This window comes from Astatotilapia calliptera, chromosome 2 (genome assembly GCF_964374335.1).
Source record: "Astatotilapia calliptera chromosome 2, fAstCal68.1, whole genome shotgun sequence".
Classification (NCBI taxonomy): Eukaryota; Metazoa; Chordata; class Actinopteri; order Cichliformes; family Cichlidae; genus Astatotilapia; species Astatotilapia calliptera.
Genome location: NC_137423.1, coordinates 27,417,961 through 27,442,560, shown reverse-complemented (window position 1 = coordinate 27,442,560; position 24,600 = coordinate 27,417,961). Strand labels below are relative to the sequence as shown.

Sequence of the window (24,600 nt, the reverse complement as noted above, 5' to 3'; positions counted from 1 at the left end):
AACAAAAAGCTAAAACGAAATAAAAATTCAAGCTGATTAGAAGTTCAAAACTCTAATAATTCTGATGGCTTCAACTTACCGAATTTCCCAGAGGAACACACCCGAGGTATTAATAAAGTTTTATCTTATCTTATCTTTATCTTATCTTAAATTCTCCCTTGGAAAAAACATTTGGTGACTGTTAAACGTTATGTAGTTATAAGTTATGTACGTTGCAGATGTAATAAATGCAAACAAACGTAACATTGCATTTGCAGGGGAATTGTGAAATGCATGGAATTTATATAAAAATCCACAGTATTCAGATTAGCCCTGTTAAGGACATACAGACATGCATACATGGCATATACACCATTATAGTAAGATTAGATATTTGTTACTCATTTCATTACTTATTGTTATGCTTTTTGTTATTTTTAATGATGCACATTAAAAGTAGAATATTGATGAAATCTCATGACACAATCAGCTACTTTCATTATGAGCAAAAACCTACATGTCATTTTGAACATTATGACTTTTCAAAGAATAAAAGAAAACACAACTTTTTTCAATATAGTATTTTATGAATAGGGACATATGCATTTAGAATCAATCAAATGCAGTTTTATATTTCAACATGAAAAGTTAAAAGGTGCATTATTGTAATTTTGTAATTTTCAGACAAAAGGGAAACATAATAAATAACACTTTAATAAGTACATTACAAATCACCCAGTTAGTTCCACAATGTGATTTCCCTCATTTAATAACAGCTTTACACATCAGGTTTATTAGAAATGGCAGCATATTTTAAGCAAATGCATAGAAACTACGATCCATTCCCGAGGACTGGATTTTCTTCAAGTGAAGGCGGGCAGGGTGTTGAGTTTTCAGACTCTCTTCCCGAATCTTCGGTGCTTCCCACTTCTGAAATGTCTCTTTCTGTAAGTGGTAGCTCCATATCATACTGAAAGGCAGGATTGGTCTGCCCTTGTCTGTGCCGCCTCTGAACCTCCTCAAAGATTTGAAGAACCTTGAAAGCAGACAGAAATAGCAGGTTTCAAAGTAAACAACCACCAAATTACTACAACAGAGAGAATGACTGTGTCATCTTTATATTACCTTTGATTTTGGAATGAGACCGACTCTAAAGAAACCAATTTGTCCAGTTTCAATCTTGGTGCAGTCAACCACAGTAGATGCAATGTTCTCTGGGGAGGGTCCATCACATAACACTCCATCCACCTAAGAAACAAAACCACGTCCAGTTCAGTAAAAACAAAATAAAACTGAAAAAAATTAGGAATCAGCAGCTTGTTTAGTCTTCATTAACTAAATTATCATGATTACCTTGTTTCCCAGTTTGGCATACACTTGATTGTGGTGAGTTGTATCAGCTTCACCTGTGGGGTTGGCTGATGTTACTGCAATGGGCCCCACCTATAGGAATAAGTATTAGAAGTTTATATTCACTGATTTTGGTTCATTTTTGGACATGCAATGATCAATATTGATGTCCCTTACCAAACCAATGAGATGTGTGGCTACAGAACAGTCGGGGTTTCTGATAGCAATGCTTTGTGGAGTCCCAATGTGTTTGGCAGCATCTCCCAAACCAAAGATTTCCATCCACGGGCCTGTGTGAGAAAGCAAGAAACAAAAAATGATGATAATAAGAAAAATCCCACCAGCACACAGACACACTCACGCACAGTCTTACACTCACCTCTTGGTATAACCATGCTAATGGAAGATGGCCACGCAGCCTCCATGAAGTCCAGAAGCAGAGGGCTCAGCAGGTGTCGCACCGGCTCCAGCTGCTTGACAGAGGAGATCCACATGGACATGGGACGGTCCTCTGCCTGCTTCTTCACCCTGAAGCCAAACAAAATAGCGAGATTTAACAGGAATTAGACAGCTATAAATACACTTAGGGACAAGTGAAATACATGAAATAGGAAACTCACTTGTAAGCTTTGATTACAGCATCAGGTCTGTTGCAAGCAGCCACCAGCACATAGACGGTGTCAGTAGGCATTCCACATATGCCGCCATTTTTCATGATTTCTGCATGAAGAAAGAAGAGGGGGTGATAGTAAAATGAAACCCACGTCCAGCATACTAACATCTGCTTATTTGAGAACTCAGCATCAGTGTATTCTATGTCTTACCTGCAATCTGTAGGACAGATGTGGCTTTACGGGCTGGTAAATGTGGACAGACAGCTGCCCCTCCCCCTGCTCCAGTCAGCTTGATAATAGGGTTTCCTAAGGGGATCTGAGGAGACTTGAAGGTGCTGTTGAAAATGTGTGCCAAGAAAAAATAAAAACTGACAAGGCCAAAGATGATTGTGACTCCTATGTCATAGCCATAAGGCAGCGAGCCCATGGCGTCCAGCAGGAAGCTGATGAGTATGAGATGGAAGGTAAATGCGTAGACAAACCATGCGACGTTCATAAACAACGCTGCAGCTGTCACTAAAATGTTGAACACAAGGAAGGTAATGATCCCAACAGCAATGTTAAGACCTCTGGTCTCCCCATACAGGCCGCCATATCGTGTCAGCCCCCACACCGTCCACATCACCCCATAGAGAATAAAGACTGTGCTCTCAAAGGTTTTACCACGAGCAAAGGCTACTGCGCCGCACAGCAGCTCCAGTGCTCCGCCAGCCATGACCACCCAGGGTAGAATCAGCACAAAGAGAGGATTTTGGCTACCTACTGTGGCTGTGATTGCGAAAGTAGCCAGCACATTGGATGCGTGGCCTAACACCTCTGCATCTGCATATTTAGAGTAGCCCAGGTAAGGTGTGTGCAATTCTTTGTCATGTGCCCTGAGAGTAACGCTCTGCATCCTGCCAACTAAAGCCTTGAAACAGCTCTGCCCTGTGGGAATCTTGGTACTAGAGGCCATGTTAAAGGTCGTAATCAAAAGCATGCAAGCAGAAGCCACAAATATAGCTGCCTGGACACCTTGAGTGCCTGCTTGGAAAAAGCCTTGAGGCTGGGCTGCAAGAGCAATAGAATAGGCGACAAAGAATAGCTGGTAGAAGCCCTCCAGCAGGTCCTTCTGAGTACTGAACAGAGCCAGTATGAAGAAAAGAACTGAGAAGACAACAGGAAAGGGAACAGGTGAGTAAGGCCGAATGGAATAAAATGACAGCAGGGCACTGTAACCCTCTGCAAACGCAAAGAGGGAAGTGAAGCCATAAAAAGTGGCAGCAAGCATGTCCATACCTCTGTAAAAGAGGATACACATGCCGAGCTGGAACACGCCAGCTGTCCACAGCCAGGGGACATGACCGACAGAGAGCTCAGGGACCACACCTAGCAGGGGACAGGCTAATACAGACGCAGATAATAAATTCATCGCCAAACTCACTGACACGGCATCATTACACCCCTGGTTCTGCTCTGCTTTCAGCTCAGCTTTCTTCTTCGCACCTGTTCCAGGAAGTTCCACTTTACCGTGAGTGATCACAGACAGCAGACGTCCAGAACCAAAGTAAAGACACACCAGACAGACAAGGAAGTAGTTAGCAGCTGTGGCATACAGGCCAAAACCTACCGCTGTCAGACCTGCGATCTGATGGGCGGAAGCTAAGGAGATACCAACAGCTATGAGAAAGAGAACTGCTTTCTTTGCTACAACAGCAGCAATGCCTATGATGAGCAAGGCCAATATAAATGCTGCAAGGCCTGGAACAAAAGCGAATCTCAGCTGTGTGGGCTGTATGACCCTCTGCCCTCCCAGGATATACACCAGACCAGAGCCACACCACAGAGCAGAAACAGTGAGACACAGGGTGGAAAACAGGCGGCCGTGGGACAGACTGTGACGGATTCCTAAGAAAAAACAGGGCAGGGTCAGGAGAAACACTTACAGCTACATGACAACATGCAATAATAAAACTCAAACCTAAACAAACCTGAGTAAGCCAGAAGCGCTGCAGTGATGAGAAGCAGAATTCCCAGTGCAGTGTGGGGGACCAAGTCTTTTTCGGGAGTGCTGCCATAACCATTCACCAAAAGCAGGAGTGAACCTGTAGGATAAAATCACTGGCTTTATCTTTATTTCTCATCTTTACCGCTTTATTTATTTATTTTTTTACTTAAAAAAAAATCTGTTTATTTTTGGTTAAGTAAAATGTTTTTTTTTCACATCTATTTTTAGTTTGTTTTTTAAAGTTAACTTAACAACCTTAAAAGGATCGTCATGAAATATTATTTTATTATTATTTATATTATTCTTTAATTATTAAATCATAATTAATAATGAATTCGTTTTTTATCATTATGAACTCTTATTTATTTACAGCAGACTGGATAGTTTAAAAAATAATGCTAAAAGTGATTTTCAGCTTTTCTAAGTGTGTGTAGTTGTTATTTCATCTAATATTTTTACTTACTTTGGTAAATAGGCTGTATTCAACAAGATTCTCAAAGAGGTTACATAGAATATAAAGACATAACATCTTTGCAAGTATCCTTGTGACTGAATTATTGTACCCACCTACTCTGTCTTCTGCACTATACTAACACTACTCCTTTTTCAGCCGTTCTTTCTGGCTTAAAATGTCTTGATATCGTTCACGACAGGCGGCTGTTCGAGGTCACTTACAGCAGTTTAAATAAATCACTTTATTAAAATGTCTTTTCACCTCATGTTAATGTGACAATATGAGTTATGATTAATATGAGCGCGCATTTCGCCATGATAGTCTACATGAAAAAAACAAAACAAACACAAAGCTGGTAACACTTCGGAAAGCAAATCACAAGCTTACCACCGCCGATGCTCAGGATGCCGACGGATATGTGCAGAGAGCCGCTTAGAGCCATGGCTGTAGTGTCTCCCTCTGTCGACATGAGGCTGTTTTATACACGTGGGCGTAACATCAGCAGACACTTGAGAGGACGAACCGTGTCTCACCGGGAAATAACACGGGCAGCGTCCATGGAATATCCAACAGGCATCTGTTGTGTGTCTAAAATGAATCACTTAGGTTACATTGCATAAAAATGTAAACATGTCATTATTTGGAAGTTTGCGCATGTAAAATACACAGATAAATACATAAGTTAACCTGAATCATCGAAAAGAATATTATTAATAAATTAATAATTATTAACCATTCCCCCGCTGCAAAAAATCCAAATCAGGATAAGACAGATATTCCTATCACAACTCACACACTTCTTCCATCCCCGGTGGCTTTAATATGCCACTTTTTTCAAAAGTTAGGCCAAAGAAGTTAACTTTAATGTCAATGCGGTAGTTTCGTGGCTTATCTTAACGTTTTCTTTTCATAGCTCAACATTTTATTACAACTTTATAACAACGCGGAATGACTCGGCGTTTTCCTCGTTGTCGGTAACGCGGATGATGTCAGTCTGTCGGGTTACAGAGTTATTGGGGGAGGAGACAGCGGGAGGGATTATAAAGAGTCTGCTTCTGAGTTCAGTCATCACACCTCTATTGGAAAACTCGACTCCGCACAGCTGAAGAACTAGCCGACCGAGAGCCGTTCAAGGTGAGAAAATCTTTGCTTGTACTGCCTAAGTTACGTTTTAGAGACAAACATTGATGAATGAAGGATAATTCCAAGTGATAGATTTCGTTTTGTCAGCCATTTGCTTTCAGTTTTCTTTTCAGACAACAAAGGCATTAATTCATTCATTCATTCATGACATGCAAAAAAGAAAAACTGTGTACAGACGAAACTAGCCTTTGATACAACTTCATTATTCATCAGATTAAACACCCGATTCTGTAACTCCAGTTTACTGGTGTCACAAGTGTTTACTGGCAGCAGCAGCAGCACACCTGGGACTTATGTCTCACCTGCTCATGTAAATATTTTATGTTAAGGCAGAACAGGTGGCACAGAAGCAGTAATTAGCCAACTAACTGGTTATTATATCAGACTGGGAAAGAAATAGTCCATAGTCCATGCTGACTGGTGTTCAGTTAAAGGAAGATTGTTTTGTGTGTGTTTTTATAGGAATCATGGCCAAGCGTGTTGCAGTCATTCTGTCAGGTTGTGGAGTGTATGACGGCACAGAGGTCCACGAGGCCTCTGCCGTCCTTGTCCACCTGAGTCGTGCAGGAGCAAAAGTAAGGACGAGAAAAGGCTTGTTACACATTCATCTGTGTGCTTATCTGAACCCTGTCACATTTGGAAGTATTTGAACTCCTACAACATCCCTCAGTCTTGCAGAGGCTAACCTCTTATTTCATGTGTATGCAGGTGCAGATGTTTGCTCCAAATGCAGATCAGATGCATGTTGTAAACCACTGCGAGGGGAAACCCACAGAAGAGAAGAGAAACATCCTGCAGGAAAGCGCCCGTATCGCCAGGGGTGAGGTGACGGATCTGGCAGAGCTAGATGTCTCAGCATTTGATGCTGCCATCATCCCAGGTGAGACACCACAGAATAAAACACACAAGCTGTTTCTTTCTGTTGTGCTAGTTGCACTTTTGTGATGTTCTCTTGTACCCATATAGGGGGCTTCGGTGTGGCTAAGAACCTGAGTGACTGGGCAGTGAAGAATAAGGACTGTGCCATCCAGCCAAATGTAGAGAAGGTCATCAAGGCCTTCCACAAAGCTGGAAAGCCGCTGGGTATGTGCTGCATCGCGCCCATCCTAGCTGCAAAAATCCTGCCGGGCTGCGAGCTCACCGTGGGGCAGGACAAAGAGTGTGACAAGTGGGTGAAGTATTTTATTATCAGATGTTAATGTGGGTGCAAAACTACATCAGTCAGCCGCTCTGACAGTCCCTTTACTTCCTGTCATCAGGTGGCCATATGCTCAGACAGCAGGCGCCCTGAAGGATTTGGGCTGCAAACACGTGAACAAAGATGTGGAAGAAGTTCATGTTGATGCCAAAAACAAGCTGGTGACCACCTCTGCCTTCATGTGCAACGCTCCCATTCACAAAGTCTATGATGGAATAGGTGTCATGGTTAAAGAAACGCTGAAACTGGCTTAATAAGAGTTTAATCACATTATTGATCCATGAGGTGCTTTCTTCTTTCCTTTTTTCTATCAAGCTTATCAAGCTCTCTTACCTATTTCCTACTTTTGTTTTGACCTGATGTGAAACTTTGAATGCAATAAAATTTCAATAAAAGATTATCTAACAAAGACAACACAATTCAGTTGTTTTTCCTTATTTATACGTCATTCAATAATGTCGTGACATACACATAATACAATAATCCATAATGTTCAAACCTATTGTGTTAGAAACTGTCTGGTTTATTACACCAAGGGGTTTACTGGATGAAAACATTGGAGATTTGCAAAGTCTGTCCGTACCTTTAAGCAAAATAACAGATTAGTAACTATTTTTGTGGCCAGCTAAACCTTTTTTGTTATTTTGTTGGAATTATTCATGTACTTTTTCTGTGTTGTTTCAATTGGCTTGTTTGCTCGAGGTTCCCCATACAACCTTTTTCATACGACTACACATGGAGTAAGAAATATGTGTACCTACCTGTCATAAGATTTTTAACATATATAAGTTTATTTACTACTGTTTACTATAAGCTCATATTGATGTGTTCATATATTTCACAAATATGCTGTGCTTTTTCACCTTTGTGCACACTGACATTTTAACTCTGTATGTTGATGAAGGCCAGAGACAGCGACCTAACCACAAGAGATTAAATCTCTAACAGCAGTTCCCGAAATTAGACTACACTCATATGACCCCCCACACACATGTTCACACATTCAGTCACAGGAAGTTATTCGCAAGAACATGTATTAAAGGAATATGAAGGTATTTCCATACGCGACGTGTATTATAAATAAAGAGCTATCGCCTGCACTCGGTGTGAGTGTCTCCTAGAGCCGCTCACCCGTGCACGTTGCTATTTTAACAGAACTTGTCTGAGTGTCATTATTTCACCTGAATAATGTCTTGTTAATAAATAAAGTTAACCACGGACACTACCAAAATACTTGCATTGTTTAATGATGACTTAGGTAGTGGAAAGGAGCCCTCTGTCACCAGTAACATTTGAACAGTATTGTCTCACTGCCTGTCAAATATCCGGTTCAACTGTTGTCGCTGGGAAACACTGGGGAACTGAAATGGGGTGTAATGGGTTGAATGCTGGCGGGTGTGTAGACTGCCACCTGCCATCTTTCCTAGAGTGAGTAAGACTGCTTTACACACTTGTCTATTTGCTTCTGGGTCTGGCAAACTAACTGGACTTTTATCATTTATTGTTCATTCAATCCATTTTCCTAATCTCTCATTATACTTTGCATCTCCAAGAGCTGGAGCTCATGTGAGCAGATATGTGACAAAAGACAGTTTGCACCCTGGACAGGTTGCCGGGGAAACTTCATGTGTCAACATGGTTATTTAAACTGCCCTGACTTCCTCATGCAGAACCACAGTTCCTCTCTTGATATCCTATCGTATGCTTTCTCTAGATCTATAAAGACTTCTCATTCTCTAAGATTGCATAAAACAGTCTGGTTAAAACGCAATTACCTCCACAGGTATCATCTGGACCAGCCACCTTTCCACTCTTTATCCTCTTCATAGCTGCTAGAATTCCTCATTATCAGTCCTCTGCACTTCCTGATTCACTGTCTTCCACTTGTCCTCCTCTCTTTATCATTTACTTCATTCGTGAGCTGCTCAGAGCACTCCTCTGATCTTCTCAACACACTCTCTTCATCTGCAATGAGGTTTTACCTGTAACTGGTAACTGTGTGTTGTTGTCACTGCAGTGTCAAATATTCTGACAGCTCTCCAAAAATATCTCAGAACGACTTGTGTGGAACATTTAGGAAAACAATTAAACACTTCCTTACAATATTTACAATATTAGCATCAGTTCTTGTCATTTTAAGAAGAGGATATTTCATGCAAGAATGTTGATAAAGGCAAAGTTAGCGGTCTACACTGTCATCGTGATCTCTCAGGGTGATCTCATTTAGTAGCCAACGGTCTGCGCCCAGCATGAGCTGCTTTCTGAGTTTACCAGAGAGACACGGGGTCTTGTCTGTCACTGAAAGCTGTGTGGCAAATTAGCGAGATGATGCGTTGGCAAAAATGGGCTCATGGGAATTAAAAGTTCTTTGGGTGCTCTAACAGTGCCCCAATGAATAAACGAGGATGCAGTCGGTTCATTTCGAGTTACCTACCAAGAACGGCACAAATTAGCGGCTCAGAAACGAGCACTGAGCGAGGGAGGGAAAGGATGAGATTGATGTAAACTAAAATAATACAGTGTAAGCCCGTGATTCTATCAGGCAGATGAACGAGAGGAGGATGGAGAAGAGTCAACGTGTCGTCTGTTAGAAACTTCTTGGGACTGTGAGACTGAGGGCTAGTGCAGAATTTATCCAAATTTATCCTTCATTACAAATTATTTCACCTTGTATACCTGAAATCTGTGTTTAACAGTGACTTGCATTTTGTAAGAGCAGCAAATTATTATTTGCTGTTAGATCTCAACCCCTCCCTGTGTTAATAAAGATTACTGTGCCACCTGCGTAAATGCGCGCATTGTTCGTTTTTTCGGTGAGGTTGCAGGTACTTATTAAACTCGGACACACTAACAAAGTCACATTCATTTAAGTGCTTTAGAAATGTTAGTATGGTGTTAGTGTGTGGCTCTGGTAGAAATGAAACCACGACAATCGAGAAAAGACGCACAAACACGTTGTAATTGTGCACCGATTTCCGAGCGGACATGCAACTCGAAAAACTGCAAATGTTTAGTTTTGTTCAGTTGTGCTCGGCAGTAGTAAAACAGTATCAATACTGAGTAAGGGACTCAACTCTAAACACTTTGTGAAGAGTTACAGGACAGAGTCAAGGTTTTAGCACTGCGCTCACAGCTTCGAGCCATCCACCCATCACGTTACCCACTTTTTATTGGAAACATGTCCTCATATATATATATTTTTTTGTTTGTTTCACACATGGTACAGCAGTAATGCATTCCCATACATAACCTTCCTTTCAATTAAAGTAACACTGTTTCCATGCATGAAAAGGAGCAGGAAGAAGAATAAATTCTTATTGATACCTGCCCCCTATCTGTGATAATACAAGTAGGCAACCAAAATTACACTATGACAATTTTCTGCACATTACAAAACAAAACAAAGCAAACAGAACAATATACTCAACAATGAGCAATACCACTAAATATCAAACTAAAAGGATCATTTTTCTACAATTAAATTCTATTCTTTTCAACTTCTTCATATTGGTTTATCATTTTATTCTTATAGCAGATTTTAAATTGAGAAACATTTATACAACACTTAAGATGATCAGTGAGAGAATTCCAGTTTCTTATGCCTATGACTGTTGGACACATTTGCCTTTGTGTGGTTCGAGCAAACCGGTGCTTAAAATAAAACTTCCTTCTGCCGTCCCCATTTTCTGAACACAATTGTTACACCCCGGCCTAGGCAACCGGTGTGCAACGCAGGAAAAATAAAAATAAGGCAAAAACACACGAGAAAAAACTAATACGGGCTTCCACAAAAATAATCCCAAAACGAAAGTATCGACAACTATTTCTCCAAAGCAAAATACGATATTTATTTACATCAAAACACAAAACGTCAAACTATTTACAACGGGGGGAAGAACGCGAACATGACATACAGAAACACAGGGCTTAAATACATAGAAGGAGCAATTAGGGAATGGACCACAGGAGGGAAACACAGCTGGGGCAAATTAGACCTGACGAGACAAGGAAACGTAAACTGAACACTAAGATAACACAGACTTACAAAGTAAAACAGGAAACACATAACAGTCACGCCAAAACAAAACGCCTAAAACAATACACTGCCAACGCCGAACCGTAACACAATACAAATAAACTTTGTAACTTAAGAGGTAGTGTTTTATATATATATATATATATATATATATATATATATATATATATATATATATATATATATATATATATAAATTTGGACCACATTAGGGAAAAAATTGAAATTGAAAATTGAAAAATTGAAAAATGTAGTGATCACGTTGTGCAGATGAGTCAGAGAAATAACTCGATTTCCTGGTTTATTGTGTCATTGTGTTGTATTGTGTCACAACATACCCTCCCTTTACTGCAAGAGGGTGTAGTGTAACCATCGGTATCCTTGCGCGGGTACTTCCAGCTCTGCCCGAAGCTTCGTAAAACAGCTTCAACAGGGAAGTCAACACAATTACAGTCTAACTTCGATACGAGGAAGGGTCAGGAGCTGACGGTAAATACTGGTCAGGTCAACGGTTACACTGTTACACAGATTTCACGGTGGTATGGTTTGTAACAAAACTATTCTGGATGAATCCTGCGCTGGACCTGCGTCAGATATTTCTCTAACTCTGACATTAACTCTGTGAAAAGCGCTACAAAACAGAATTCACCAAGAAGAGAGAGACAGTGTCAGACTTAGAGAGAGCTGAGTTCCACCCCACAGGAACGAATAAAAAAGAAAGATTCATGCAGGGAGGAGTGAGGTGTATTGTACGAAGATGGTCAGATAGACCACTTTATGCACAGTTGTAGTTAATAATGTGAACTACTGTAGTGAAATAATGTTTGAAACAAATTAAAACTCAAACATACCGTACCTGCTCACAAACAACACTGCACTTCTGCAGATTACACAAGAACTGGACTGAGCATCAACCACTACAGGTGCAGTGATGAGTCCAAATTTGAAGTTTTGGATAAAGCTGTCAGTAATGTGTACAGAGGAGGTTATGAAAGAGGTACAACAGTGAGAGTCTACAGCCATCTGTAAAACACGGTGGAGGCTCTGTCATGGTTTGGGTTGCATTTCAGCCAGTAGTGCTGGAGATCTTGCAAAACACTGATTCATTTTTCAGTATGAAAATGATCCCAAATACACAGCTGTAAAAGGGTACCCGGAAAAGCCCTATGCAACACTATCATCAGCCATGGATTGGCCTCCCCAGAGTCCAGACCTCAACAAGCAGTGTGGGATTATAATGACAGAGAATGGAACAAAAAGGCAGCCGACATTCAGAGAAGAGCTTTGAGTGTCCTTCAAGAAATCTAGATAGCTATTCCTGAAAACTACTTAAAGAATTTACAAGAAATCTGCCTACAAGAGTTCAGGCTGTTTTGAAGAATAAAGGTGATCACACCAAATATTTAGTTTCAAGCTTGTTAGAATATAAAATATAATTCCATTTGTATTACCTATTAGCCATTTTGCTAGGAAAATATACAGAACCAAGGGTTGGCTCAAGCATTTTGCACAGTACTGTTTATAATAACAGCTGTATGAGCATCTCTGTTTATGATGAGAATTGAACAGGAAAATGCAAAAATTTAAGAGTCAATAAGTTTAATTTCACAAAGTAGACTTCACTCTGCTTTGTGCATTAAATAAGAATGTAACAGCGCTTTGTGTAAAAAAAAAAAGAAAGAAAAGTTTTTACTGTTGAACTCGGTCTAAATTTATAACAAATCTGTTACACCAAGCAAACATCCTGAATTGGCTTTTGGCATATTGTAGATTTTTCGTCATTAATATGATATAAAGATTTTAGTTGGAAAGCAAAATCGCCGTGAGTCTCTTTTGTTTGTATGCAATTTGTCATTTATTTCAAATTTTACAAACCAGTTTATGGCACAAAACAGTTTCTACACATTCAATTATTTAATTAATTCATGATATAGAGTTAAAGGAATTTAAACACAGCAAGTTATGTCAAAAAATGACAGAAATGTGATAAATATATCAATAATCTGAAATTTGATTTGATTATAAAACTTAAACATTTGCTTTAACAACACATTATATTTCTGTAACATATATTAACTCCTGGTCTTGCAAATTGGACTGTAGTCACATGAATACTTATATTCATGTGCTTTTGTTGGAGAAATGATTGAATGCGTCTGTCCCGCTGACCAACTTTGTTGCATGAAACTTCCTTGGACGATCAGGATCCTAAGAAACAGAAGTAAAATAAGTAAGTAAAACAGTAAAACAGAAAAATACAAGAGGAAACTCTGATTCTTTCAAAACAGGGAAAAACGTCGGCCTTACCTCTGTGGGGTAAGCACAGGTGGGAACGTAACGGATCACAAACCCACAGCGTCTCTTTTGTGATGTGTTGGCATCACTTGCATGCACAAGGAGTCCATCATGAATCTATATGTTAAAGAAACAAAAGGTCATTCATTCAACATACAATGTCTTTATCCTCATTTACAGCCTTTTAAGTTAAGAATAAAACCGAACTCACAGACATCTGTCCAGCTAACAGAGGGCATAACACAGCTTCCTCCACCTGCACCAGCTCCTCTGGGATCTCCTGGTTCACTGACAGCATGTTCCCAGGGCGGAGGGCTTGGCGATGGGGCAACATGCCTGAGCAGTGGCTGCCTACAGGAGGCAAAGCTCAACACTGTGAGTAAGACTGCTGATTTTAGAAAGCACATTTTATAGCAAGTTGTATAAAAGAAAAACAAAACACTAAAGCAGATGAAATACCTGGGATAACCCGCAGGGCACCGTTTTCTTTTAGTGAGTCATCCAAAGCAAGCCACACAGAAAGAACAGGGCCGCCAGTGATACCCCAGTACCTGAACAAACAATTAGAGTTAGGCATAGGAAAGCAAAACAAACACGTGTTTGCTTCTTTGTCTGTTGAGTAAAATTTACCTCATGTCCTGATGCCAGGCCACGTATGGAAGTTCATCTTTTTCAGCGTGCCCATTGCTTTGGGCAATTGTTTCCTCCTTGGCTGGTTTGACCGATGCTGGGTATTTGCAGATGAAGCGGGAATCCAGCAGGATCACATCTGGGCCCAAGACGGCTGTGATCACTTGCAGGATGTGAGGGTGCTTGGTCAGGTTCATCACCCATGGATACTGGAGGTGAGCATTGTGAAGGCTGTACTGCGTGTACTCAGTACCTGGATATATGTATAAACATAACACAGCTTTCCTTAGAAAAAACAGGGCAAAATTTAGTCTACTAGTTTTAATTACTTTTATGCATATTCGTACTTTTAGAAGATAAATTCAACTCATTAATGATCTGTTGCTACTTTTTCCTCAACTGTCTTTTCTGCACTAGCATTGTCTTGTTACCCATCTCTCTTCATCGCTGTGTGCTACTTACCAAATTCCATCTCCAACTTAGAAAAGGCATCTCTTGCTTCCCTCAGCTCTGTCTCATTCAGCACAGGCAGTGCCGAGAGGAAGCCCTGCTGGTTGTAGCTCTCTCGCAGTTTCTCTGTGGATGCAGTCATCTCTGCAGGACTTGTCTCACAGACGATGGCTAAGGCTTTTTCAGAATTTATAATGTAGAAGCTGTTTGTTGAGGTGGTATTTAAGGGGTAGAGAAGATATAGAAAAGTTGGTAAGGCAAAACAGTTCCTGTTTTCCTTCGTGTTTTCAGCGACATAAAAATAAAAAAGTCCTGCCCACTTGCCATGATGGGTGAAAATAAACCATATAAACAATGTTTGTTCTGTGGACTAAAGCAAATTAAGAAAACACCCTACAGAGATGCAAAACTGACTTATTTTTCTGGAGTGGCAAAACCACAGTAAAAAACAAGTAAAATAAGAAATGTATAACTTGGTGAAATGTGGAGAATATACCACAGGGAATACAGCTGTTATTATTAACCATAACTGCTGGAGTAAATGTGTTAATAGCATCATACCTGTGCACTGTTCAGTCTTCAGTTGGTGTCTCTCCAAGTCTGGATCCTGGATGCTCTCCAATGCTTCTGCTGCACAGATTTATATAGTGTACAACCCACCTTCCAAGGACCTCCTCTCTGTGTCATCGTAAAACGTCTTTGATTTGAAATTGTGCCACACAATGATTGTCACATTCCATCCTTTTGAGGTCAGTGAATACCAGAGCAGTGAACGATTTTACCATCAGGAAAAAGAAATTGTATCTTAAAGGTGTGACATGTTGTGAAACAAAAACCTTTCAAGCAACATGAATTCATTGACTAAATGCCCTCGCTCATCACAACCTTTTGTTCAACACGTTCTTTTCCTTGTCAGGAATTTACAGAATGAGGAACCGATGAGAAAAAGACATACTTCATATTGTGCATAATGATGGTGTGAAGATGTTTTATTTTTCTCTGTCCTTTCCTATTATATCAGTGGTGCTGTGTAAAAGTTTTGAACCAAGCCTCTTCCGTCCTTAAACAATAGGTAAAAATCCATGAAAGACTTGAGACAAGATTTCAAGAATACATCTGGTGCTTCAGTTAAACCATCTGCTCTTCACTGAAGCCTCATCAGAAATGGTCTCTGTGAAGGGTGGCTGTCAAGAAGCTATTCATAATGAAGGGAAAGAGGGAGAAAAGGGTAAGATATCCCGAATTATATAAGAACTGGACTGACAGCTATGCCCATATGTAAACTTCTGAGCACATCTGTGGGCAGCAGGTCAAGATAGACGTAAAACAGTGAGTTTCTACAGCAATCTGTAACACACGGTGAAGGCTCCGTCATGGTTTGGGGCTGCATTTCAGCCACTGGTGTTTGGGCTCTTGTCCAGATTGATGTCACTGATGTCAGTACCTCTTTTGATCCACCGTAAAACACCATCTGGAAAGCACCTGGTTGCGAACGGCTTAATTATTCACCATGGCAAAAAATCCCAAACACAGTGCCAATGCAATAAAAGCATAACCTTGTAACCATAACCATAACTTGTGTCATTATATTTCAATGATAAAAGCTGATAAAAAGACCAAACTAGAGTCAAGGTCTTGTGGGAAAATTAATAACAATATATTTTATTCATAAACTGGAAAACAGGGATAAATGAGCAGCGTAGAAGCAACCCATCAGTTTGAGGATGCAGATCGGTTTCAGTGTGACAAAGAGCAGCTTCCACAGTGACTTCCTTCTATCACTTTGGTGCTGACAAGCAATTGTCCTTTTAAATATATCTGTGAAAATCAATTAATCAGTGACCAAATAAACGTAACGACCCTTTAATACAAAGACAGGCAACCTTTCACAGTCTGTTACAAAAACCTAGAAGTATGCAGTGGAAAATCTTGTTTAGGAAAACCCCTCCAGTCACTCTTTCTGGTTTCAGTGACGACAAAGACCACTTAGCAGTAAAAACGTGCAGCAGCCCTAACTGCTTCCTTCAGACTGCAAAGATATTAATCTCTGAGGAAAAAAACCCACTCAACCTTCCTTGTACAACTTTCTGAAATTGCAAATAGGTTTGATGGTTCAGTGCAATGCGTCCACTGAAGAACCACATAAACGGCACAGCTGTGTTGGTATTCTGAATCAATGCGAATACATGTATTAAAATTGATCATCAAATCATGCTTTATTTTATAATGTTTACTAATTGGCTAATAACTGCTTTGTATATTAGCCAATTAGTATCTATGAACATTACACAGATAGCTTAATAAAGCCACAACTGTCATTTATGAATCCATATGAGAATAAATAATTTGTAATGCATATATAAGCATTATTATGATGACTAGTATGACGCTAAACCTTATGTTAATAACATAACATAACACCTTGTCTGTGTTTGTGAGATGTCAGGAATGATCATTGATCAGTAAAAGCATGAATGTACTACAAAACCACCAACACCATGGTATATGCAATATATGCCATTTAAACAATCTTTAATTACACAAACTAATAAAAATATAATTGTTAGTGATATTAATTATCTGTATCTTTAATTAAACATTATAGATATTAAATGACCTTTTACAAAAAAGGGTTACACAAAAGTGTTGCAATGAAGTGAAAGATTCAAAAGGCAACTTAAATATGTTAATCCTAATAAAAGCATATTTACACTTTATCGGAAACATGAAACGATGCAAGTGTGATGAACTACACTCATAAATCATGCCTGATTTTGACTAAACTATCTATACAGGCACATCTTCAATCAATATCAGTCCCGCATTGCTAAATTATTAAGTTATAAGTTAAGTTATGTGGGTAAGTGATCGAGTTAGCACAGCTGAAAACTGTCATGTTAAGTAACAACGTCATTATAGTTTCAAAATATTCCTTAAAAATAAAAGAAAGAACCTTCTTCTGAAACTTGTCTGGTTATGTTTGTTCTAAGTGATGATGTCATATGTACAGCAGTGTGTAGCTACTTCCTTTCACAAACCAGCACATTCGTGCACAAACAGTGAAGCTGTCAGCTGAGGATCTGTGAGGTGTTTGTTTAGCTCAAACTACAGTTTTTGGTTCACTCATCTTCTCGCTCAGTTCTGGTCTCCTACTTCTCTTTCTGTTCTTTTTGTTTCAGTTTCTCTTCGGCTGTGAAGGGAATATTTCATAAGGTTGTTCTTTTTACACTATAAGGAAACTTCAAACTTGCAGCAGTGAGAGTTATGTACACACTGGCAAATGTTTGTGCTGAAGTGCTTAAAAAATTACATGAAGAGTTTTACTTTGTCTAATGATGCTTTTCCAGACGAGACTTAGTACTCAAGATCCTTTGCGAGCTGCTGACACATTTAGTGAGTCTGATGTTACCAGGCACTCATTTTCTGTAAACATGGCTCACTTTCCCTCTAAGTGTCACACTGACTCTTTGTCCCTGTTTGGGTGCTTTGGGCAGAGTGGGTGGTGCTGTTTCCTTTTCTCTCCATTTTGTGGTCTCTTGTCGCCCCCTAGCAGCTGCTGCTCATTATTACAGCGGTGGATGAGCACAGGGTTTTTGTTTTCAGATGTCTTCTGTAACAGCAGCCTCTGCAGCATCTGTTTGTCCGACCGCTCCCGTCTGAAGTCATCCTCATATATCTTAAGCTGATGAGAAAAACACACGAGATTCCAGTGACAAACACATCTTTAAGACATTCAGGTCGAAGCTGAAAGGGGTTTAATCCGTATATTGTTTTATTTGGAGCAGCTGTGGATTAATCATATATGCCTACTACAATATGTTTAAACATATTACATAAATAAAAATATGGCATTAAAGTCTCTAGTTTGACACTATAAGCCAAAAGAAATAACCAGTCACTGCATGAATTTTCTGTTTGTTCACATTTATTTTGCAAGGTTTGCATCAAGATCAGACAGCAGGCAGGTTTCATAATCTTTGCTTAAGGGATTTAAGTATGAATGTGGGTGTGTTCGCCTGTGTGAGTGTGTACTCTTGTGCATAGACAAAAACACTACCTGTTCTTGCAGTAGTGCCACCTGTTGGCGCATCTCCTCTCTCTTCTTCCTCAGCCTTCGGTTCTCCTGCAGCGTGTGCTTGTGGTCGTTGTGCTCTGTCTGATATTCTGCCTCATATATCTCAGTCTGCTGACACAAGACAAAAACACGGCAGCGAGCCATCGTTAAAGCCGTATTTTGCAATCTGCGGACGCTTATTATTATGAATGTCTGCGCAGCACAGAGCCACCACTTGGTGGTGCCGTTCACCGCTTCATTGAAGTCTCTTTCAGCATTAAGCAAATCTTTCCCTGGCAACAGTGAGTCGACATCAATTCTGCTCTCCTCTCATTAGAAACAGACACATTTCTGGAAGCTGTGCAGAAGAGAGCAGCCCACCTGACATCTCAGTGCCTCCAGCTGCTCTTTTAAATCATGCACTTCTTGCTTGGAGTTTTCCAGCACTCCCAGTGGGGAACTGCTGGCCTGGCCTTTTCGCTGATACTCAGCCTCTGGGCTGGTAGAAGCTGGGAAAAAGGAGGGTGAAGGGTTTTGCGCAGAGCCGCAAGACAGGTCAGGATGACTTCCGGGGCCCAGAGCTGGACCTCGCATCACAGTAGTAAAGCTTCCCTTTGATGGAAAAAAAAAAGACAAAGAGATGAGCAACACTGTGATCATACAACTGAAAAAAAGAAAAGAAAATGCACAATGCGATCAGGTACAGGTGAGACCCTCTGACAGGAGCAATACCGGTTTGGCAGGTGTGAAGTCTCTCCCTGGGTGGTGCAACCTGCTCTCCAGCAGCCTGATATATTCTTGCAGCTCTTGGTTCTTCTTTAGCTCCTGCATCAATGCTTGCTCATAGTACTCCTTTGCACTCTGCAATCCCAAATATAGCAATAAATATCACACATGCAAACCACATCTATTATTGATGGCTATTTAAAACAGCTGCAAGATAACTGTTTAGGAATCCCCTCGTCTACGACACCCACTTCTCAGTATATAAGCAAATGCCCGGAATAAGTTGTGCGGTGGTGGTGTGTTAGCGCTTGCATTTACCTGCTGATGTTCAACTTTGAGGAGCAGTCTGTTGTTTAGCTGTTTGATTGCGCTGTTCTCCAGCTCCAAAGCCTCCAGCCTGTGCTGTAGACGCAGCGTGGCACTGCGGTACACCTGGTCCCAGTCCTCGTTCAGCTTCATCAGCTGTGACACATCATCATGACCATCATCATCACACAACAGTCATTACTGCCAAGGCCTCCACTGCAGTAATCAATAGCTTCGTTCATTTAATCTTTACTGCCGTCACTCTGTCTGTCGTCACAACAATGCTGGCATCACAAACTGAAGCCGGGCACTTCATTCTTACTCTAAATGCATTAGTTACCCCCCCTCGGTTTCCTTTTTTTTATTAAGAAGCAACTAATTAAAATCAGGAAGCCCTGGTTGTATAATAGTGAAAAATTGAACTCAAATGATGGTTCTTCACAGCTTTGCAGCAATTTTCACACAACACCCACAGTTCTCCTCTGGTTTTCAGAGAGAACTAAATGTAATTGCCAACATCAGCAATAAAATGCGGGCCAGTGGAGAATATGTGCCGGTTTTAATGCGATGCTGTACCTCCTTGTTGACTCTGCGGAGCTCAGTGTTCTTGTTGAGCAGCAGCAGCTTTTCCTGGTCAGTCGAGGTGACTGTCAGACTCTCTGTGATCAGAGTCACCTGCTCCTCTGTGGACAGCAGCCTGTCAGCCACGGGACTCTCCTCCTGCACCCTGCACACCGACACACAGATGCTGTTTACACATGCATACATACCAGAGGAGGATATGGAGTTTGCCTTAAATAAAATCACGATCAAGAACATCAGAAAAGGATTTCCATTAATAAGCCAGCACATGTACACTTAAAAAAAAGTCAAGGTACTTTTGAACGCCCACTCCCGTAGAGTGCACTTACAGGGAATCGAATAGGAGAAATTATGCACACCCACGCACACACACACACACACACACACACACAAATGCATAGTCACATTATGTACTCAAAATACTCAGGCACACACACACACACACAGAGCGATGTTCTTCTCAGTGTCTCTCCTGGCATATCAAAGTTTGTTTACTATCCGATGTATCTGCGCATTGATAGCCCATGGAAACAACGTGGGTGATGATCCCTGGAAAATGCACTTTTCTATTGAACTGCACGCAGGAACGAAAAATATTTGCAAGGTCTAATTAGTCAAACTAGCTTCCTTTCTACCAGCTCTGATAGGAGCTCTACTTAAAAAGAAACAGCTAAGCAGTCAAAAGGGGGAGAAGAAGCCCGAGGGTGGGGAGGTGGGGTATCTGCTCACAGAGGAACACACAAAACAGTGAACGCAGGCCGCAGGGCTTCTTAACACAAAAATACTGCCGCAACCTCACAGAGCTAAGTACTACAAAGAATAACAATTTGCGATCATACCTCATTCCCCTCAAGGCTAAACTCCTCCGCAAACACATGCTTTCATCCACTTATGTTCAGTGTCCTGCTATGTGAAAATCTGTGTTACACAATTTCAGAAAGCAGCAAGGCAATAGCCACAAATAGGAACATGGAAGTCTAAACATGAGCAAAATGGCACAATGGGTTAACTTTTGAAGCTATTACTATTATTACTATTGCTACAAAGACTCTTTTTATATATAAATGTGATGTAATCTGTTAAAATAAATAAATCTAACCATACATCCATTTTCTTCCATTATCCATTTCAGGGTTGCTGAAGCTAGTGCTGTGCAATACTGCACACATGGTATCAATCTGATACCAAGTAAATACAGGGCCAGTGTTGCTGATACAGTACTGATACCTGTGAAGACGGCGTATGCAGGAGAGAGCAGTGTAGTTCTCTTCTCGTGTCTAGTCTGTTCCTTGGTTTCGTCTCTGCCTTGTCATCAGTGCCTCTTGTTTTCGTCTGTCTCCGAGTTTTGTTATCCTTTATCTCCCTGGTCATGTCCCCGTGTTTGTCTGATTTCCCTCTGCTTTCATGTTTATTCATCTGTGGTCCAGTACTATGTGAAATTCATGTGTCTCGGTCTTGATCGAGTGTGCTGTTTCCTGTTTTACTTTGGTAGCCTCCTGCCTGTGTACTGTCTCCCTTTGTTCTTTGCCGTGTTCTCCCTCATGATGTATGAGTTTACATCCATGCGTACATCCCTACAGTAGTTTAGTTAGTCGTTGTTTTTTAAGTGTTGAGTAAAGCTGTGATTTTTACTTTACTTTTGTCTTCCTAGTTCTGCATTTGGGTGACAGAAACTGGGATTTCTGGAGATTTTGGTGATCTGGAATGCAAATGTACCTTTCTCTAAAGCACTTTGGGTTGGCTTCTCTTGTTTAAAGCTGTAAATCTGCTATAGGCCATAAATAACATGTGTTATGTTTGTGGTATATTTCTTTTAATTTCCAAAAAATGATTATCTGGTTCGATCTGCCCACCTCTAGCTGAAGCCTATCTCAGCTGTCAGAGGTTGAGAGGGCGTAGTCAGGGCTGATAGAGATAGGACAGTGGGAATCCCCCCAAACCTGGCTACCAGGAAGTCAAAGTACATGTAAAAAGGCCCCAGCTACCAGATTCAAACCCTACTTGGACCTACTACTAACCTTTATTTAAATAGATAACTTTGCTGTCAGGTAAATCAGCTTCTCTAATGGTACTATACATTCTGTGTCCTCTCGTGATTATAGGAACAGTATTAAGGGAAGTTTTTTTTTTTTATTATTTTCATTCTATGTCCAGTGTTACTAATTTTGGGCACCAGCAACATTTTAGTTTAGCTTAGCAACGACAAAACAAACCTCAAAAGTTCCTCCAAATACACCAGTGCCCTGTATAACCTCTCTTAGTAACCAAAGTTCATTTAAAAACTATGCTTTTCTAAGAACTGCTGAAAGCTCTGGATAACAAAATAAATGTTGTTAACAACACTCAGAACAGTGACTTTTCCCTTGTTCTCTGAAAAGGTGATATTTTCAAAAAACATTGAGGAAATTCTGCAAAAGTTCCTTTGGTACGTTTAAAATGCTCAAAGCCTGTTCTGAGATTTGAAACGGTTATTATACAAAAAGCAAGTGTATCCATGGTTAAAACTGCTTGTCTAATTTTACACTGTGCCATCTGTCATATTTCTGGGCTCAACGAGAGCACAAAGGGCTTTAGCACAGACTGTTTATGGTCACTAATAGGGAAATCAGCTACAATGAACCCTCTGCTCTGCAGTTTGGGAGGTGCAGTATGAGGGCAGAAGCTGTAAAGAAACACAATGAAATGAAACAGAGCCTAACTTTAGTGGCCACTGCGGCATTAAATACAAATGCACCCATGCCAAAAACCCTGTCTTGGCAAGCTAACACTGTGTATTCAGCCATCCCACTGAAGCAACTATGCTCCATGTCTCCCTGATACAGAGCTTTTTCTCTTCCAGCTTTGACAGTCGATACACACTCCGTGACCCAGTTTCACTAAGTTTTCAATCATATGCCATCTCGGAAGGACACCAAAATGCTACTGCCTTCTGCGGCAATATGGTAATTTACTGTCATGGCATATAATAAAGAGGTAGACAGAAAAAAATCTTTCCTTCTTGCTGGTAACCCTGACAAATATCACTCTACTTGTGCGTGGGGTGGCCACAGTTAAAGCCCCACAGGAGGAGGCGGACGAGGCTGATTTTAAGACTCATCATATGGGTAAATACTGTGATAAAGTGTACCCACCCCCCATTGAGAAGAAAGAATATTAGTCACACGCATATGTTTTATATGTACCATGAAATAAGTGTAAGAAACATAAAAGACACTTAAATGATACTTTTTTTAAAGTTTGATTTCTTGACATTAAGCAAGAAATGACATTTTGGTGGTATTTCTATTTAAACCAAGTCTTGCGAAACAGTGAACTGAAGCCTACGTTTTTTTGGTGATCTCATGGGAAACTCCGCAGTTACTCTTTATTCCTCCTCTCGCTGAGGGGAACTTCCTCGTAAAACTACACAAATATCTTTAAAAACATGTCACTTAAAAGGTTTTTATCTACAATGGGACTTTGAGTCTTTTTAAAGCATTTCTAAAATTTATTGTATACCTCGGGGTCTGAAACTATGTACTTTTTTTAGGTGGACAGAAACTCAGCACCCCTTGGACACTATAGGTAGCCATCTATGCAATCCTGCCTACATAAATCTTACCATGAGTGGATTTGAGGCTGTGATTGATAAGATAAGATAAGATAACCTTTATTAGTCCCACATGTGGGAAATTTGTTGATTATGATTTACCGCATATTTTCCTGTTTTTGTTTCTATTTCATACGTAGAAATACACACACACGCACTCACACACACTTACACACTCACCATAACTCTTCTTCAGCTGATTTGGGTTCCTGTTGGCTCTGAGGAAGGCTGCTGTCACTTTTAGGTGAAGCATCTTTCTGTCCTCCTGTTGGTTCTCCTTCTGCTGCTGAAGATGATAACGAGGAGGAAGATGACAAAGACAGCAGATCTCCATCCATTATAAATCGAATATGTAAATCGTCATGAAGTCCTCAAACTAGTTGTTCTTCATACAGCCTCCCCGGCGCGTGTGGTGGAAAGTAAATACTGTCGTCTAGTATTGATACGTAGTGAAAAGAGGAAGTAGCCGAGACCATGAGCCACATGATGCAACGAATAGGAAGTGACAAGCTGTTCCAGCTCTTTGCTGAGGAGGGTCTGTCCCACCGTACTTTAGCTGTTGAAAGTATTGTAACCCCCCACATGTGACCACACATTATTCAAATGTTTTCTCAGTTGGCCTTTTTGGTTTAGATCATTTGGAGAATTTGGGAAACTCCAGTTAGTGTCGATTGTGTGAGTCTGTGCATGTGGGTCAGTGTTGGGGACTGCGTGCCCGTTAGCTGAGCTGTTTCTGAATAAGCAATTCAGAAAAGAGCTAATAGGTGAGGAGCTGAATAGATATGCATAATTTATGCATGATTATGTATTGTAGGACATGTAATTGATAATAATGGTAATGCATACATTTATTCATAACGCATAATGACAGAGTCAGGCTGATTGCATTCACCAGTCTGCTCATTACTGGGACTGAGGGAAATTGGCTGCAACAGGTTAATTAGTAAATCACAAGTTCATCCAAGGGACAATCAAGTAAATTAAAGGATTTTTGTTAATTATGTTCCTCTTAGTCAGGCTAAGCTGTCTTTTATTAACACTAAGGAAATTAATTTGACAACCTAGTTTGCTACACACCGTTTCCCATCGTGTCCGAGAGATTCGAGGCCAGTCGTGGTAAAAAAATGAATTCCTGAGAAACATTTTACGTACATACCAAACTGCAAATATAGTATTTTAGCATTTTAAGCATTCAAAGGTCAATGCA

The 24,600-nt window shown here is 40.4% G+C and overlaps 4 protein-coding genes across 5 annotated transcripts; 1 reads left to right on the top strand and 3 right to left on the bottom strand.

The window, feature by feature from the left end:
* Window positions 1-262: 262 nt before the first annotated feature.
* On the bottom strand, window positions 263-4,928 carry LOC113029298 (uncharacterized). The gene is made up of 9 exons (XM_026180106.2): window positions 4,772-4,928; window positions 3,914-4,027; window positions 2,154-3,830; window positions 1,950-2,049; window positions 1,709-1,857; window positions 1,507-1,619; window positions 1,333-1,422; window positions 1,105-1,227; window positions 263-1,015 (listed from the first exon to the last, which is right to left on the bottom strand). The coding sequence occupies exons 1-9, from the start codon at window positions 4,851-4,853 to the stop codon at window positions 812-814; spliced, it is 2,652 nt and encodes an 883-aa protein (XP_026035891.1). The 5' UTR covers window positions 4,854-4,928; the 3' UTR covers window positions 263-811.
* A 463-nt stretch (window positions 4,929-5,391) lies between these two features.
* On the top strand, window positions 5,392-7,144 carry LOC113029292 (putative glutamine amidotransferase-like class 1 domain-containing protein 3B, mitochondrial). The gene is made up of 5 exons (XM_026180095.2): window positions 5,392-5,518; window positions 5,990-6,102; window positions 6,236-6,407; window positions 6,494-6,695; window positions 6,787-7,144. The coding sequence occupies exons 2-5, from the start codon at window positions 5,995-5,997 to the stop codon at window positions 6,977-6,979; spliced, it is 675 nt and encodes a 224-aa protein (XP_026035880.1). The 5' UTR covers window positions 5,392-5,518; window positions 5,990-5,994; the 3' UTR covers window positions 6,980-7,144.
* Window positions 7,145-12,592: 5,448 nt separating this feature from the next.
* On the bottom strand, window positions 12,593-14,825 carry LOC113029285 (L-threonyl-[L-threonyl-carrier protein] 4-chlorinase). Its single transcript, XM_026180084.2, has 7 exons — window positions 14,698-14,825; window positions 14,149-14,339; window positions 13,687-13,939; window positions 13,516-13,607; window positions 13,268-13,407; window positions 13,069-13,173; window positions 12,593-12,969 (listed from the first exon to the last, which is right to left on the bottom strand). Exons 2-7 carry the CDS (start codon window positions 14,276-14,278, stop codon window positions 12,883-12,885), a joined length of 807 nt encoding a protein of 268 aa, XP_026035869.1. The 5' UTR covers window positions 14,279-14,339; window positions 14,698-14,825; the 3' UTR covers window positions 12,593-12,882.
* A 944-nt stretch (window positions 14,826-15,769) lies between these two features.
* Window positions 15,770-23,905, bottom strand: LOC113035403 (uncharacterized). 2 transcript variants are annotated; one of them, XM_026190949.2, is made up of 7 exons: window positions 23,574-23,905; window positions 19,799-19,949; window positions 19,235-19,378; window positions 18,923-19,051; window positions 18,572-18,802; window positions 18,194-18,319; window positions 15,770-17,818 (listed from the first exon to the last, which is right to left on the bottom strand). In XM_026190949.2, the coding sequence occupies exons 1-7, from the start codon at window positions 23,729-23,731 to the stop codon at window positions 17,591-17,593; spliced, it is 1,167 nt and encodes a 388-aa protein (XP_026046734.1). In that variant the 5' UTR covers window positions 23,732-23,905; the 3' UTR covers window positions 15,770-17,590. The 2 variants fall into 2 exon arrangements, with proteins under 2 accessions (XP_026046734.1, XP_026046741.1); XM_026190956.2 differs by lacking the exon at window positions 23,574-23,905 and adding an exon at window positions 20,644-20,984.
* Between the last annotated feature and the right edge of the window lie 695 nt (window positions 23,906-24,600).

Bases quoted from the DNA above. Each gene is read 5' to 3' on its own strand.
- LOC113029292 (XM_026180095.2), top strand. From the start codon at position 5,995: ATGGCCAAGCGTGTTGCAGTCATTCTGTCAGGTTGTGGAGTGTATGAC. The intron at 6,103-6,235 runs GTAAGGACGAGA...ATGTGTATGCAG, and splicing joins TGAGTCGTGCAGGAGCAAAA to GTGCAGATGTTTGCTCCAAA. The intron at 6,408-6,493 runs GTGAGACACCAC...GTACCCATATAG, and splicing joins TGATGCTGCCATCATCCCAG to GGGGCTTCGGTGTGGCTAAG.
- LOC113029285 (XM_026180084.2), bottom strand. From the start codon at position 14,278: ATGACTGCATCCACAGAGAAACTGCGAGAGAGCTACAACCAGCAGGGC. The intron at 13,408-13,515 runs GTATTTCATCTG...TGCCTCCTGTAG, and splicing joins TGCCCTGCGGGTTATCCCAG to GCAGCCACTGCTCAGGCATG. The intron at 12,970-13,068 runs GTAAGGCCGACG...TCTGTTTCTTAG, and splicing joins CCTGTGCTTACCCCACAGAG to GATCCTGATCGTCCAAGGAA.
- LOC113029298 (XM_026180106.2), bottom strand. From the start codon at position 4,853: ATGTCGACAGAGGGAGACACTACAGCCATGGCTCTAAGCGGCTCTCTG. The intron at 1,423-1,506 runs GTAAGGGACATC...TTATTCCTATAG, and splicing joins CCACACATCTCATTGGTTTG to GTGGGGCCCATTGCAGTAAC. The intron at 1,228-1,332 runs GTAATCATGATA...TTTGTTTCTTAG, and splicing joins ATGCCAAACTGGGAAACAAG to GTGGATGGAGTGTTATGTGA.
- LOC113035403 (XM_026190949.2), bottom strand. From the start codon at position 23,731: ATGGATGGAGATCTGCTGTCTTTGTCATCTTCCTCCTCGTTATCATCT. The intron at 19,052-19,234 runs GTAAATGCAAGC...TTGGGATTGCAG, and splicing joins TCAAAGTTGAACATCAGCAG to AGTGCAAAGGAGTACTATGA. The intron at 17,819-18,193 runs GTAGTGTTTTTG...TTTTCTCATCAG, and splicing joins TGGCACTACTGCAAGAACAG to CTTAAGATATATGAGGATGA.